The sequence below is a fragment of the Hordeum vulgare genome, chromosome 6H (assembly GCF_904849725.1).
Source record: "Hordeum vulgare subsp. vulgare chromosome 6H, MorexV3_pseudomolecules_assembly, whole genome shotgun sequence".
Taxonomy (NCBI): domain Eukaryota; kingdom Viridiplantae; phylum Streptophyta; class Magnoliopsida; order Poales; family Poaceae; genus Hordeum; species Hordeum vulgare.
The window spans coordinates 26,537,237-26,553,339 of NC_058523.1; the positions used below are offsets into that span (position 1 = coordinate 26,537,237).

The following is a 16,103-nucleotide window of genomic DNA, read 5'->3' on the forward strand; positions in this document are numbered from 1 at the left end:
TAGCGTATCCCCTGCCATGCAAGACATTATGTGTTGGATAAGATTGGTTTCAGTACTGAAATAAATATGGAGGTAAAGATAGTTCACTTCAGAACCGAGCATGGTTATACTTTTACCGTAAAATTGTACAATGCAGACACCTACTCCTTTTTTGAATGCAAAACTTGGGTAGCACTATGCAAGGCTTATGCATTTGAGCCTAATATGCTTATCACCTTTGATATTGGTCCGGAAGATGAAATTGAAGGCAAACTCCCCAACATTATGGTCAATATGTGCCACTAGTGCACATGGTGAACTACAGTAACATGCATGGAGATTGCATGGTAAGATTTTCTACTATTACCACATCCATGCATTTTTTTTCCATAAATTCTTGTAAAACTAAACTACATTGCTAGCTACAAAGCTAATACTATGTTTTTCAACAGAAAATCCCGGAAGATTGTGTGCCTCATCTGATGTTACCAAGAGGTCGCGTTGATGTTATGATGATACGACCGGCACGGCCAGGCCAGCCTAGGTATCTGCATTACTCCTGTCCATACCGGATTTCTAAAACCGATGAAGTCATGCCAATCAAAGATTGGAAAAAATGTATGGTCTGTTGTAGAGAGCTACTTGGAAGCAACATTGTGCATAGGCCAAGAATTGGAGACAAGATCATCTCCATTCTCCATAATGGAGAGTCAGGGCCTATCTTGTTTTATGATATTCTACCTAAGCAGAGGAGTAGGTCCTAGGTACAATGTGTTATTATGCGCTACAATGTGATGATGTGCTACAATGTGTTAATGTGATGATGTGCTACAATGTATTAAATAGTATTGGTGGTAATGACTATGATGATTATTAGCTATTTCCGAGATGATGTGATGATGTGCTACAATGTGTTAGAGTTGACGATGATGATGAGGAGGAGTTGTGATTATGACTAGTGACCAACTTTTGTTGTATGATGTCTCATTGACTATGATGATTACTTCTACATCACTATGTATCGCTATTTTCGAGATGATGTGATGATATTTTATGGAACTACTGTATAGAATATGTATCACTTACTTCTACATCACTTATATATGTATCACTATGATGAATTGTATTCGGAGACTAATGTTTTATTGTATTTTATAAATCTGCTGTTTATATGTTGTGATGTTTATATTCTGTGTTGTAATGTATTTTGTAACATGTGCAACTATCAGAAAAGCAAAAAAAAATTCCTAATATTCATAGTAGTGACGCATCATCTAAAAGTGCGCCATTAGTAATCCACAGCAGTTGCGCACTTCTGGGCCTGGTAATGACGCACGAGGTGGTACGTCACGGTTATGTAGATTAACAGTGACGCACCAGGCGTGCGCCATTACTATTTATTAGTAGTGACGCACCTATAGTGCGCCATTAATAAGCAAAATAGGTGCGCCACTAACAGTCTTTTTTCGAGTAGTGATGATGTCCTCATCGCATGAGCATTAGTGTTAATGACAACCTCAGACCAACTGCTGACTACTTCCGCTCGACAGGCGCTGATGCCGCATCTCTTATTCAGAAATGTCCCCTGCTTTTGGTTTGTACATAGAGTCAAATCTAAAGCTGATTAGAGTTTTTCCTGTACAGGGAGTTCAGCTTCAAGGAAATTCGCATTATGGTAAATAAGTTTGGCATTATTCACACTCTCAAGAAAACTAATAAAGAAGTAGTTTTGATCAGTGATCTTGTATTAGTTTATGGAGGAAGTAGTTAAAAAGGGTTTATAGTATCCGTTTTCTAAAAATCTCTGCTATTCTAAGATAGATGGTTTACATCTTTAAGATTGTTTTGAAGTGCTCTCATTATGGATATCAACCAACTTGTCTTTTATCAATCTTTTTAGATATATATCAATCAATGCGTGTAGCCAATGGATGTACTTTGTATTGCAGGTGCCATTGAATGCAGGACATCCATGCACAGTGACGGTTCACCACCAGTATCTCAGGTTTACCCATTTGGCATCACTTATTCTACGGTAATAAACATCACATCGATCAACTTGATTGTAGGGAAGCCCTTCAGTATTTTTAGCATCAGATCTTCTAGGGTTACGTCAACTCTTCCCCAGCACTGCACATATAGCTCCTCGCACTTCACTTGTCTCAATGCCGTGAAGGATTCAGAAATAAGAAGAAGGGGGGGGGGATAGGTTAAGATATAATGAAACACCAGCGGTTGAGGTGCGTAAAAGATTGAGTACAGAAAAAAAAATTACTACCTGAAACCTTTACCTACTAATAAAGCAAATAATGCTTCTTCCGTACGTCACCCAAATTGCCCTTAAAGTTGACTAAAATTACCCACCAATGCCATCTATAAGTCATAAAAAACGTTTCAAATAGGAAAATCTCCGGCCGGCCCATGTAGGCATCTCCTATATTACGCTCTGGGCGTTGGAAAAAGATGCAGCACATCTGTTTGGGCCAGCCCATGCGTGGGCTCCTGTTTTTTTAGTTTAGTTTTTTTATTTTTCTTTTCAGTTCCATTTTGTTTTTCTACTTTAAATAATTTAGAACTTCAAACAACTTTTCTCAAATTTAAGAAACTGAGAATTTCGAAATAAAATATTCAAAAAAACATATATTTTTTGTGAATTCAAAAACTACTCATGAGTTTTGAAAAATGTTTGCATATTTTTTTTTAAAACTTTGAGAAAATGTCCATAAAATAAAAAAGTCAACAATTTTAATCAAAAGTCCGTGTAAAAATCTTAAAAACAGTTCGGGCCTCTGTTTTTAGTCTCATTTTTTATTTTCATTTTTCTTTTCCATTTTTCGGTTTAGAACTTTGAAAAACTTTTGCAATTTATAAAACTGGGAATTTTGAAATAAAAGTTTGAAGAAAATATAAAATGTTTGTGAATTCAAAAAATGCTCAGGATTCTTGTAAAAATATTCGCATATTCAGATAAATGTTCATAATTTTGAGAACAATGTTGGTGAAAACAATAAAAATCCATGATTTTGAAAAAAAGTTTGTGTGTTATTTTTTGAGTGCAATTGAAAAAAAATGTTTGCTAATTCAAAAAATGTTCATGCATTTCAAGAAATGTCCTAAAATTTTAAAGACATAATATGATCAGCACCATTGGAAATTATAATTGTTTTTCTCCCGTTGCAACGCACGGGTCCTTTTGCTAGTTGTACTAAAGCAGCGTCAAGCAGCGTCAATTAATATGAATCAGAGGGAGCAGTAAAATCGTTGAGGCATCAGGGTGGACACGGTTCGAGCCGGCCCGGTCCCGGTCCGAGCCGTCGCTTGGACCAGCCGCCGACAGTCCGGTCCAGACCGAACCGAGCAGTGTCGTGGTCCTGTTTTCAGGGACCAAACCGGCATTGGCCGAGCTCGGGCCGGACCGAGAGGACCATGAGGACCGGCCAAGACATGGGCAGAGCACGCTATGGACCACCGGCGACGGCTCATGGGAGAGATATCTTGCTAGAGGAAGCGCAGCTCATCGGAAAGATGTCTGGGAGCTTGATAAGTATCACACGAAGCTACATGACCAAGAAGAACACCGGTGGGAGCTCTTTGTCGACGAATCTGGCACGACGGTCGGTGGACGAAGATGAAAGGGACGATGTGTGATGCGACGATGTGGGACCTCCCTCGTCGATTTATTTGACGAAGATGATAGATCCAAGTGAAGCAGGTCTAGTGGACATGATTTACGGGGCCAGAGAGTCCATTGGCCGCGCAGAGCCGCGGAGGGCAGCCGCCACGATGGAGACCACCCATGCCTGGGCCACCACGCCCTTGCCACACATCTGACACGCCACAACCATGCCCTGGGCAAGCCCCACCACGCCCCCGCCATGCTTCGGCCAACCACCCCCCAATGCCCCTACCATGCCCCCGGAGCTTCGCTCGATCGCTCGGTTGGGCCGAGCGTTAACCGGACCAGACCAAGGTTTTTTCTGTCCTGTTTTCAGGGCCTGGACCGACCATTTATTTACAGAGCCTACGAGCCAACCCGCACCGAACAAGGCACGAGCCGGTCCGAAAGACCGCTCATGTCGTCCACCTGACTAACGCACATGATTCATGAAGAAAACCACCTTATTAAATAAAACTAGAACTTCGATAACGTGCATTGCCGCACCCGTCTATTTTTGCAATTGAATGGTTGGATTTTTATAAATAGTGATAAAAAATGTTGTGGCAAACATAGTGCCAGAGCACCATTGAAATTACATTTGTATAAACTGCCTATATATATGGCTGCAATAGAAATGAACAAGTAGGGCAGTGGTAGGAGCAGCAATGCTACACATACATAAGTTTACATGGGTTTTACAAAGAGTTGGATTTTGATTGGAGATTAAGGGGAATGAGGGCCCCACCCCCTTGAAAATCAGGGAGGAGTGATTAGTTAGAAAGAAAGAATCCTAGTCAGCGTGTAACCTTATGTAACTCTTTGTATGTCTAGCATTTTTGGTGGTAGGAGAGACCCTTTTTTTTTAACTCGTAACTTAAATTTGCTTCACCTTTAGGTCTCACACGTGAGAGGTTTGAATCAAGAATTTGAAACTTTGCTGGATATTCTTTTTGTTTTGTAATTGTTCATAGTCATGATAGCATCATAGACGATTTCCCCTAATATTGTAAGAAGTTCCATTTTTGAAGGCACAAAGCATACACATAATAAAAGTGGGTGAGCGTAAACATGCATTGCCATAACTTTGGACAATTCAGCTGCGAGGAGATATGTCCCTGCACATATATAGAGCATAATATAGTTTTCGTGATGATCTGGTAATTAATTATACAAGAAGACAAAGTGGGAGTACATAGGAGACTGTTATATCATAATACATGAGTATAAGTGGTGGTTATTCGGGTCTTCCTGTAGAAGAAAAGGCTAATATGCTGTAAAAAAGCTGTAATTCAGCTATGTTGAATTTCTTTCTTGAGATCACCAGCTCAGCTTTTTACGACCGAGGTGTTGTTTCACAAACATTTGTGCCAAACAACACTGAGATTCAATACACGCTAAACCATGTTGAAGTTGGACATTATGCCTTCCAAGATGAAGCATATATGGTGTATTCTAGATGTAACACTGCTATTGGAGTATGTCATATTATATGACAATAATTCCCTCCAACACCCAATATTTCGTTATTTTCTCTACGAACATTGCTGCATATGGATATTTATCTTCCAGATGTACCACTTCAACACATCATCAGTTGTGCATTAAAAAATCATAATAAAAAGTATTCTCTCCATAAATTGATATCGTGCTCCTTTGATAGCAACCAAAAAGACAATATCATGACCCAACTACTAAACAATGCATCTTGTCACCATTTTCTAGATATTGGGTTGGCAGACTCAAAGATTGCTTAAGGAGTCACATGGATGAATAAATATAATAACAAAATGTAGAATATATATCATAATAATTGATAGCAAATTACAACTTACGAGAATATACCTTCTTATAGCAAGGGTATACGCGATGATAAGCTTGATATAAGGTTACTCTATATAGCGCTTTATCAAAACATTACCATGTTTAAACAAAGAGCCAAAAGGAAAATGTCAGCATGTTGTCCAAAGTACATTCTAAACTGCAGTGTGAACAAAATCTATGGATGAAGAGTGAAGAAAAATCAAGTAAAAGGCTTGAACCAAAAGGTATGTTCTTTCTATCTGCTCAATTTTGCAAAGTAGAGATTCGATTAAAAACTATAACGAACATACAATTGTGTTATATTGAACATTGAAGATTTATGCTACAATACAAGATAAATAATTCAGGCAAAGATAGCAATTTCAGAAGAGAATACCACGTTCAGGTTTGCGATCTGTTAAACCTCCCCCCACGCTTACCAATTCAAGTCAGTGTGCTTGCCTTCTCTAACAACAGAGCAAGGTTTGTAGTAAAATTCTGAAGAAGATGGTCAAAAATTGCTCGAAATCCATCCTTTAAAATGGCAAGCTTATTTTGGTATGAATGTGCAAGGAAGACAAAACCTGAGCACGATTGAATTTCTATCTGAAACTAAATAATAGTATTTAATTGCCCGCCCAATCACTAAGAACATGAAGTTGTGCAATCTGCATGTAAACTAAAACCAAATAACTCGTGGGAAAAGAAAGAAAAAATGCAGATGATTTTGCAGATTCCCTGCTGAAGAATCTAGGTAAACATAAGGAGACTCACATCCTTCTGAAATAGTGAATTCGTCTTATATCAGAAGATGCCAAGAAAGGAATTAATGTGAATTGGATGACTTAAAGAAGTAAATTACCGTGCATGTCAGCTCGAATATAGTTTATGCAATACAACTTGAAAAGATGTTTGATTTTGGTACAAACTTCAAGAGATGAAAATAGACATTAAAATGAGCAATTAATACGTAAAATAAATAAGAGAAATGCATCGATGTTTAGTCAACATTGTTGGACAACTGATTCTTGAGGAATTAATATGGTATTGGATGACTTCTTGAAGAATATAATTATCCTTCGTTGTCCATGCCAGCTTTGAATGTAATTTCTGCAAAACAATCGTGAAAGATGTTTGGTTTTTGTACTAATTTCAAGAGATGAAGAGAGAAAACAAAAATGGGCAATGAATACATAAAAAATACGAGAAACGGCTTAGATGTTTTGTAAACATTGTTACACAACTGATTCTTGAATTTTCTTGATGTGGTTTCCCCACAGAGGTAAACGCACATAACACTTGGCATCCATTCCTTTGACCGAATTGATGTATTCCATGTTCCAACCTCTCTGTTAAACTAAACCAAAATCTTTGTTCTTTCCTTTCTGCTCAATTTTGTAAAAGAGAAATAAATAATTAAAAATTTATTACCCACATACAATTCCATCACACATAGTAAATAAGAGACATGCGAGTTTATTTGGAATTCCTATGACAAGTGGGAAAAAAATTGTACACATACTATGGAACTCACATGATTGAGTCGATTGTATCTATGATCAGTGTCGGGGAGTTCTATATGTCAAAGCTCTCACGTAAATATTATAGTTCCTAACATACAAGTGATTATGTCATGCAGCCATGTCTTGTGGGCTTTGTGTGTTTTGGCCTGAAGTATATATATTGTGTAAGGGGGAAACACGAATTGTACATGTAACCAACGTTGAGCAAGTGCAGCAGGGCGACGACCATGTTGGACTGCAGCGCACATGGAGATATTGAGTTTGGCGGTGGCGTCGGCGGACGATATGGCTAGTCATGATGGGCTCAGCTGTTCGAGGTTGAGGTCAGCGGGTGCGCTGCCGCTCGAGGTTCATGTCGGTGGAGCACAATGACCTGCTATACGAGGAGGAAGAGATTGAGGTAGGGGAAACGGGGACGGAGGCTTAAATCGGAGATAGTAGAGCAAAGCGGAGCATATCCTTGTTCTTGCCGAGGGGTGGCCTCTCGTAGTAACCTGTCTCCCTTGAGCTTGAGGCATGTGGCGCACATTGGTGGTATGAATGGCTACCACGAACTAATGCTTCAACGCCGGCGATCATCTTCTGTCGTCACTCAATAGTTGCTTGCAATCCAATCTCCCTGCCGCACCAGCTGCCTCCGTCCCGCATCCATCCGTCGGACCAGCCCCACTGCGCATGAGACGGTCTCTCATACACATCGCTAACCCTATGCGCCACATGCAGGAGTGGCTTGGGGGAGGAGGAGAAACAATGACGAGGAAGAGCAGACGTCGACATCTTCTGTGATTTCTCGATGGGTCGTGCTTCCCCAACCGCTGCAACAATGGCCGCCTGGCCCAATCTACCAGAGATCTCCGATTTTTCCACCGGAGTAGCCTCTCTCGGGCAGCTAGCCCACACGATTAATTACGTGTTTAGACAAGCCATCAGACAGCTAAAAACGACCAGAAACTGAGATCTAACGGCCAAACTCCCTAATGGCCTGAGAGGGCTCGGATGATGCCCAGTTTTACTGTCCTTAATGAACTGGACATACAAGACGACGTTCCAACCTATACATAACACACCCCAAAGCGGATGAGGTCCTTCAGTTAACAAGGAATATTCTAGAAATTGAATCGCTAATCAGACAACATAAGCGCAAAAAAAAATCTGAACTGAATCGCACATATTTTGAATGTATCCCCAAATCTGACTTTCCTTACCAAATGTTTGATGAGGAAATGAAGGAAGCAGACACATTAGTGTCTGAAAAAGAAACTAAGTATCTGCTTGTCAGTTAATTTACCCGACCAGCATGATTTTGCAACATGTTTTCTATCAAATAAATAACTAAAACCCATCATTAGTACAGAACTACAGATATACAGTTTGAACTGTAACCCCGAAAAAAGCATCTTGTGGTCAGCACAGATAAGGCATTATCACTTGGTACCTAACTTGGTAGGGCACAAGGACATTTGAAAAATCATCAACTTCAAACAATGTTTCTTGTACTTCCTCCGTCCCAAAATAAATGTGTCAAATTTAGTATAGCTTTATATTAAAGTTAATACAAAATTAAGACATTTATTTTAAAACAGAGAAAGTATATTTTAAAAGGTTTTCAAAGAAGTACAAAATGCTTACTCGATTTGTATGACAACTCATCAGCAGAAAATGCAAAATAGTTGCAGCGACATTAACTAAATGGACTACAGCATGTGACATGCTCAACGTATATTGCATGCAAACTCAACAATGCAGCATATAAATTGCTTATTTGTCGCATCCGACTCAAACATGATTTGTGAGCAAAACAAATCAGAGGCGGTTAATCGCATGGGCAGTATATGTTGGCTTTTCGTCACAGGATCGATCACATCACAACACGACCAACACAGTCGCACGAACACATCAACTCAAAATTAGCTAGAGGCACGTATCGTGCCTCGTAGTTGTGTCTTTATTGCTTTTACCAATATCTTACAACTCGATATGTTACAAAGCTATATAGCCTGTTCATGTATTTATACACGTCCCGCCAAGCTTTCACGGTAAAATCTGTCCTAACCCGACTCTATATTCTAATCAGACTCATACTAGTATTAGGAAAGTACAGACTGACTAAACCTAGATTTCCTAAACTAATCATCCGGCAGCGTTGATCACACTACTAATTCTAACCGGACTCAATGAGCTAGCCCACGTTTGAATTATCCTACATTCACTCCCTAATCCAAACTATCATACTCTTCACTCTACGAAACACGTACAAGACCATCTGTTCATCTTGTCATGCCGGTCGCCTCCAGTGACGTGGCTTACCGGACCACAACTTTTATGTTCTTCAACGATGGTCACCCCTTCATCGTCATCTTTTCTTTTCATGCCGATTAGTAGACCGAAAACAACGATTATCTAGACTACCAGCCACGCTGTCACATCTTAGCGTGCTACATGCAGACTAAACACACAGCCTCGTGCAGGAACTCATCTTAACTGGTCCGCGTCCACCTTCATGTTGACTTTCATCTTCTCATCGGTTGTTCGCACACGGGGACACACATCTCTTCACCCGCGACATCTTCACATCTTCTCATTATCGTTGATGTAACATCTTATCGAACAACACCTGTCAAGCGGCAACACAACTCGCCATATACGGGCAGCTCAACTTTACCATATATGAACTCGCTGGAACCCCTTGATCACGAACGGAAACGCAAGGCACAAATTCCTTTTTCCATTCCACTAGTGGAGAAAGGGGTATTAGAACCGGTTGGTAAGGGCCTTTGGACCCGGATACACATCCGGTGCTACGTATCCGGGACTAAAGGCCCCCCCTTTAGCACCGGTCTCTTACAAACCGGTGCTAAAGGCCTCCACGTGGGCGCCGATGAGTGCGCGCAGGCGGAGGACCTTTAGAACCGGTTGGTAACACCAACCGGTCCTAATGCTTTTTTTCTTTTTTTTTCTTTTCTTTTCAGGGTTTCTGATTCCGTATTTCGGTGTTTCCGTGTTCCGTATTTTCAGGGTTTTCGTTTACGTGTTTCCTGTTCCGTATTTCCGTTTACGTCTTTCCGATTCCGTGTTTCCGGTTCCGTATTTCCGTTTACGTCTTTCCGATTCCGTGTGTCCGTGTTCCGTTTTTTACGAACACGGAATCGGAAACACGTATCCGGAAACACCGATTCCGTGTTTGCGGTTAAGTGTTTCCGATTCCGTGTTTGCGGTTAAATGTTGATGCACCAAATAAAAGTACATATATACATGTAACACGAAGTACTGGACCGATTATCATTACATAATTTGAAGTTCGTTTCCTATAGCTCTATATTTGCATAGAGAAGGGAGCTGCCTATTGGTTCATAGGATGGAAAAATTCTCCGCCTTCATCTATGACTTGCGTGAGGAGAAATCCTGCCAATTCCTCTGCAACTGCCTTGCAACGTTGGATTGGTCTTAGCATCGCCCGCTTTCGTTGCAGCTTTAAAAGAAGTAGATGAAAACAATTAAGTTATGAACAAAACTAACATAATTGATGGCAACATAAATAAAGTTGTGAAGATCCGGTTACGTACCTCTAGATTTCTGGAAGTACGGGATTTCTCATTGATAATCCTGTGAATGTACTCGCAAACGTAGTATCCACAATAATCAGTGCCCTGTGGTTGTTGCGGGACGCCCTATATACGAGAACATAATTCAGTCAAATTAATAATAATCAAGAGAATGGTAATGGTATTGAAACCAGGGTACGTAGTACTACTTACTTTGTTAATCTGAAAGTGGATCTTGTCTGCCCATGTACCGGGTTCTTCCTTGATGAACATTTGCCAAACCCTGGCCGACAAAGAAAAATGAATACAAGAGTTAATTATTACTTACTTGATATCAGGAAATGAACAAAAAAGAGGCCGATGAACGAAAGAGGCCGATATATATATACCTTTGAAGCATCTGACGCGCACTCTTCCATTTGTCAGCGTCCCAGGTTAACGGGTCCCAGACTTCAACTTGTCCTTGATCGATTCTAATGATGAACAATATGAAGTGGGACCTGCGCACGTGTACACACGCAGTCATGCATACTCATCAATTACACTTAACATCAGGTAAGCAAAATGGAATGTGTACAAGACAGTAACACTCACTTGAATGCGTAGGGCCAAAGTATTTCTTTTTTGGTACTTTGTCGCTTCAAAAACCTTAGCAAATCATCCGGTGTATCCTTGTTGAACTTTTCTATTGTCTCTTGATGAAACGAATACGAGTCAATGAACCCAAAGTCCCAGATTCCTGCCAGCCTGCATTCACGAATCTTCATTCTGCATAGTAGCGTATAAAAAGAATGTCTCGTAAGTGATAATTATACGGACAATGAACGCGAGCTTAACTAAATAATTAAATTACATAAATAAATCACTTATAAACAGTAGCAGCTGACGATAGCTTTGTCGAGGGCACGTTGATTGTACATCTGGAAAAAATCATCGAACCCAACCTCCACACCGTACTCATAGACTGGACGAGGGCCAACGGGGACGGATATCAAAACCATGGCGCTATACATATAAAAAAATCTTACACAATAAGAAAATTATATACAAGTAAATATGTAAATCATACAAATCAAAATTTGTTTTGGTAAATAAAAACAATAGGCTCACCAAGGTTGTGTCGGTGACGGGGCGATCGACGGCGGTGAGGAAGGGGACAAGGCGCGCGACACTAAAAAAAACCACAAATCATAATTAAATTTGAGCTCAAATTGCATATGTATACATAACAAATGATGAACTCTCTCTAGCTTAGGCATTTCATCAAACACCTAGCTAGCACAACAAAAATGAAATGAGCAAGAAAACGAGCAAAACTTGCAATACCGGAAGAGGGAATGTTGATGCTAACCGTAGGACCGATGGGTGCCAACAATCTTGACAAATGGTGGAGAAAAATGGAGATGGATTAGAGCTCCCAAGAGGAAGGAGAGAGCAAAAATGGAGTTGAGCTCGAGCTAGAAAAAATGGAGCTAGAAAAAATGGGGTGGAATATAGGGGTGCTCAGGGAGGAAGGAGAGGAGGGCTTTAGGACCGGTTTGTGTCAAAAACCGGTGCTAAAGGGTCTGACAGCGGGGCCCCGCAGTTGCTGCAAAAATGAGAAAACTTTAGCACCGGTTTGTGATACAAACCGGTTCTAAAGGGTCTGTCCACTGGGCCCCCCTCCCTGCAGCAAACGGTCCAAAAACCTTTAGGACCGGTTTGTGTTACAAACCGGTCCTAAAGGCCTTGCGGCCATTTGCTGCAGGGAGGGGGCCCAGCGGACAGACCCTTTAGAACCGGTTTATATCCAATCCGGGTCCAATGTGGTTGGCTCAATGCCCTGTTTTCTACTAGTGTTCGCTCCCAATCTCCTCCGCTAGTGACGCATCTCAACTGCAATCGAAGACTCACACCCCCGAGCTCCTGGACACATCTTACAAGAACTCATGTGCAAACCTTGATGACGGCCCACAACTTCGCCATCTCCATGTTGCACCCTCCAATAATGATCTTGATGAACTACTCGGTGCCTACTCGACACTTCCATAACCATCAACAATCACCATCGCCTTGCCGACGGCAGCATGTCACCCTCCAGGTCGTTTCGCCGAACGACAATCATCCGTCGCCTCGCTTGTGACAAAAACTCAGCACCTTCTCGTTGTCGCTCCACCGAACGACTATAGTCTGATCCTCCACGTCGCCGCTCCATCCAGCGACCATATCGCCTGCTCTTCTCGTCGTTGCACCACCCAACGACTATATCTCCCGCTTCTCGTCGCCACACCGGCGACTATATTGCCCGCCCCGAGGCGCTAGTCGAGTCGCCACCCCAGGGCAAGCGCAACTTCAAATCGACCTTGCTCTAGATATCAATTGTTGGCTTTTCACCACAGGATCGATCACATCACAACACGATCAACACACCCGCACGAACGGATCAACTCAAAATTAGCCAAAGGCACGTGTCATGCCTCGTAGTTGTCTCTTTATTGCTTTTGACAATATCTTACAACTCGATATGTTACAAAGCTATAGCCTGCCCATGTATTTATACACGTCCTATCAAGCTCTCACGGTAAAATCTATCCTAATCTGACTCTATATTCTAACCGGACTCATACTAGTATTAAGAAAGTACAAACCGACTAAACATAGATTTCCTAAACTAATCATCTGGCCGCGTTGATCACACTATTATTAATCCTAACCGGACTAGCTAGTTTATCCTACAGTATACACGCCTAAGGCCAAAACAACCGGCCATATACATATCTAACTCAGGGTCCCCGGCCATATAAATATCTAACTCAGGGTCCAGCAGAGTATTTCGCTGTTGATACCATGACAATGAAGACAACTCTCAAAATTCAAATAAATGATGCAATGCAAGACTGAACACAGGCTTTGGCTCATAAAATCAAACCATTCGTAGCATGAAGGTACTAAAGACTAGTAAATGGGCGCACACAAATTATAGGGCAACAAAGATCAGTAGAACAGTCTTTATGTTATGCATGAACAGTCTTTATGGTATGCATGGTATTCTGGATGCATCCCTACCCTAGTCTACACCAGTTAAAAGTAATTTACTAGAGCCAAGATAAAAAGAACATATATACTAAATATACACCACTCCTAGCGTTGACAAGAACATATATACACCTCTCCTAGCGTTGCATATTGAGCATCTCCTTAGCCTCCTTCTGCTGGCCTTGCAGGGCATCACTTGTGTACTTGCTCAGCAGCTCCTTCTTCTTCTTCTCTAGCACCATTCGCTCAATCTCCTTCTCATCAGGGAGCGGCACATGTGCGACAAACTCCCTCCCGGCCTCCTCCAGCCTCCTCTCCTCTTCAACCTCCAACTCCACCTCCTCGAACAGCACCTCCCTAGCAGCAGCCTCCCCACCATGGGCACCTGCTCCAGCCACCTCGCCACTCACCACATTCTTCATGGCCTCCCGCCGCACACGCTCCACGCGGTGCCACTCCGTGACAACCTCGTCGCGCTTGCGCTTCTCGGCAGCAGCCTCAAGGGGTTCAAGCACACCGTCCTCGTCATCATGGTATCCGTAGTATCCGGCATCGATGCGCTTGCAGATCTCGTAGCGGGTGCGGCGCTTGCGGACCTCAGGTGGCTTGTCAGACAGCTCACGGACGCCGGGTAGGTTCTTGGCATGACCAAAGTAGCGGTAGCCCGGGCCCCTGCCGGAGGGGTTGGGGACGGCGACGATGTTGCCGTCGAGGTCAGTCATGAGGGCAGCGTTGGAGCTCCGAGAGTAGTCGCGGCCTCCGAGCTCGAGGATGCGGCGCTCCCAGTGGCTGCGCTCGCGGAGGAGCTTGTTGATCGCATCGTTGAGGTCTCGGAGACGGTGCTCCGCGAGGCCCTCGTTCTGGATCTCGGCGACCTTGACGCCGATTTCGCGCAGGATGTCTACACGCCAGCGGTCGGCGTGAGCGAGGTCCCGGCATTGGGAGGCGAGGTACGGCCGGCGCTCGCGGGGCTTGCGCTTCTCCTCCTGCTTGATCGTGATGAAGCGGTTCAGCAAGGCCTGCGCCTTCTCCTCGTTACGAGCCATGGCGGCGTCGGCTTTGATGGTTCGCGAGCTTTGGGATGAGGATTTGGGATTAGGTTAGCCGGTTTAGGGGGAAGGGAGACGGCTTTGATGGCTCACCTGGTCCGTATCCGTTTGGGATTGGGGTTTCGCTCGACCAGTCTTTTCTTTTCGGTTAACTGGTGAACGTTCGCTGCGAGGTAACTCCCAACGAACGTCCTCGCAGCAGTTTGATCGAGATTAAATGATGACATTTGAAAAAAAATATTGGCACGCTGGTCGGTAAAAATATCACCCCTACAACTGAAACTGAAATGGAAATTGTTCGCAAATATCATCCGGCGAACGTTCACCTACCAAAAGGTTCTATTTTTTTTCTTTTTTATTATAACGAAATTACTGTTGGTACAAGTAAGGCATAAGTCCACTCTAGATAAAAAGGATGCTAATAGGAGTTGATGTTTATCCTCTGTGAATGGACACATGTTTCAACAAGGTATATGCTCACATACACGCATATATATATATTCACTTTATGAACACATGCATCTACATCTTATCCATGTGAACACCTCTACGATATCGAGCCAACACCATCATCAAATTGACCGAGTCATCACTAATGTCCGGTAGTCGATGGAAATATCTTTAAAAAATACAAGAAGAAGTGCCAACTCTAGGTATTAAATTTTAGTGGGCTGGATTCACAAACGGATATTCCTCACTAGTGGGGACGGGGCCTTTAGCCCCGGCCCGTAAGGGGCTTTAGTCCCGGTTCACCAACCGGGACTAAAGGGGCGGGACTAAAGGCCTAACCTTTAGTCCCGACCCTGTTAGAAGCCGGGACTAAAGGTGCTCCACGTGGGCGCCTCGTAGCGCCCCAGGGGCAGGCCTTTCAGTCCCGGTTCGTTACACGGACCGGGACTAAAGAGTTTCAGATTTTGCTTATTTTTTGATTATTTTAAATGAAATTATTTTTGGGTTTTAGGGTTTAGGTGTTCGGGAGATTAACGTGATGTCTCGTTTGGTGTTCGGAAATTAGTTTTCATATAATTTAAATAGAAATAATTATGCATATATATATAAGATTAACTTATCTTACACGCGAGCATATATATACAATTATATGAAGATCTGAATTATCGGGACTAGAGCCCGTCTATTCGATTACATGGACGAACATCAGTAATGGCCCCTAGCTACACTAAATTGTCCTTTGTCATCTATAGCTTCCGTCCTCAGAAAGGTCGCAAGCTCCTCTGCAACAGCAATCGCGCGTTACTCTCGTAGGACCTTCGTCGTCATGGCCGCGTGCTATATAAGAAGAGGAGATGAATATGAATATCAATCATGATAACAAAGAATGACGGGTAAAAATAGAGGTGTGAATGTTCATTGCTTACGTCGAATCTGTAATCCTTGTGCTCAGAGGTAAACGTGCGAATGGTCTCGCAAACATAGTATCCGCATAGATGCGTTCCCCGTGGGTGCTGGTCGCACTTTACGAGAATAGAATATATATAATCAAAATAATAATCTAGCATCATAAATGTATTAAAAATAG

At 42.4% G+C, this 16,103-nt stretch overlaps 1 protein-coding gene across 1 annotated transcript; it reads right to left on the reverse strand.

The window, feature by feature from the left end:
* Positions 1-13,654: 13,654 nt before the first annotated feature.
* On the reverse strand, positions 13,655-14,563 carry LOC123401131 (pre-mRNA-splicing factor ISY1 homolog). Its single transcript, XM_045094857.1, has one exon. It carries the CDS (start codon positions 14,561-14,563, stop codon positions 13,655-13,657), a length of 909 nt encoding a protein of 302 aa, XP_044950792.1.
* Positions 14,564-16,103: the final 1,540 nt, after the last annotated feature.

Excerpts from the sequence above, each read along its gene's own strand:
- LOC123401131 (XM_045094857.1), bottom strand. The coding sequence starts at position 14,563 with ATGGCTCGTAACGAGGAGAAGGCGCAGGCCTTGCTGAACCGCTTCATC.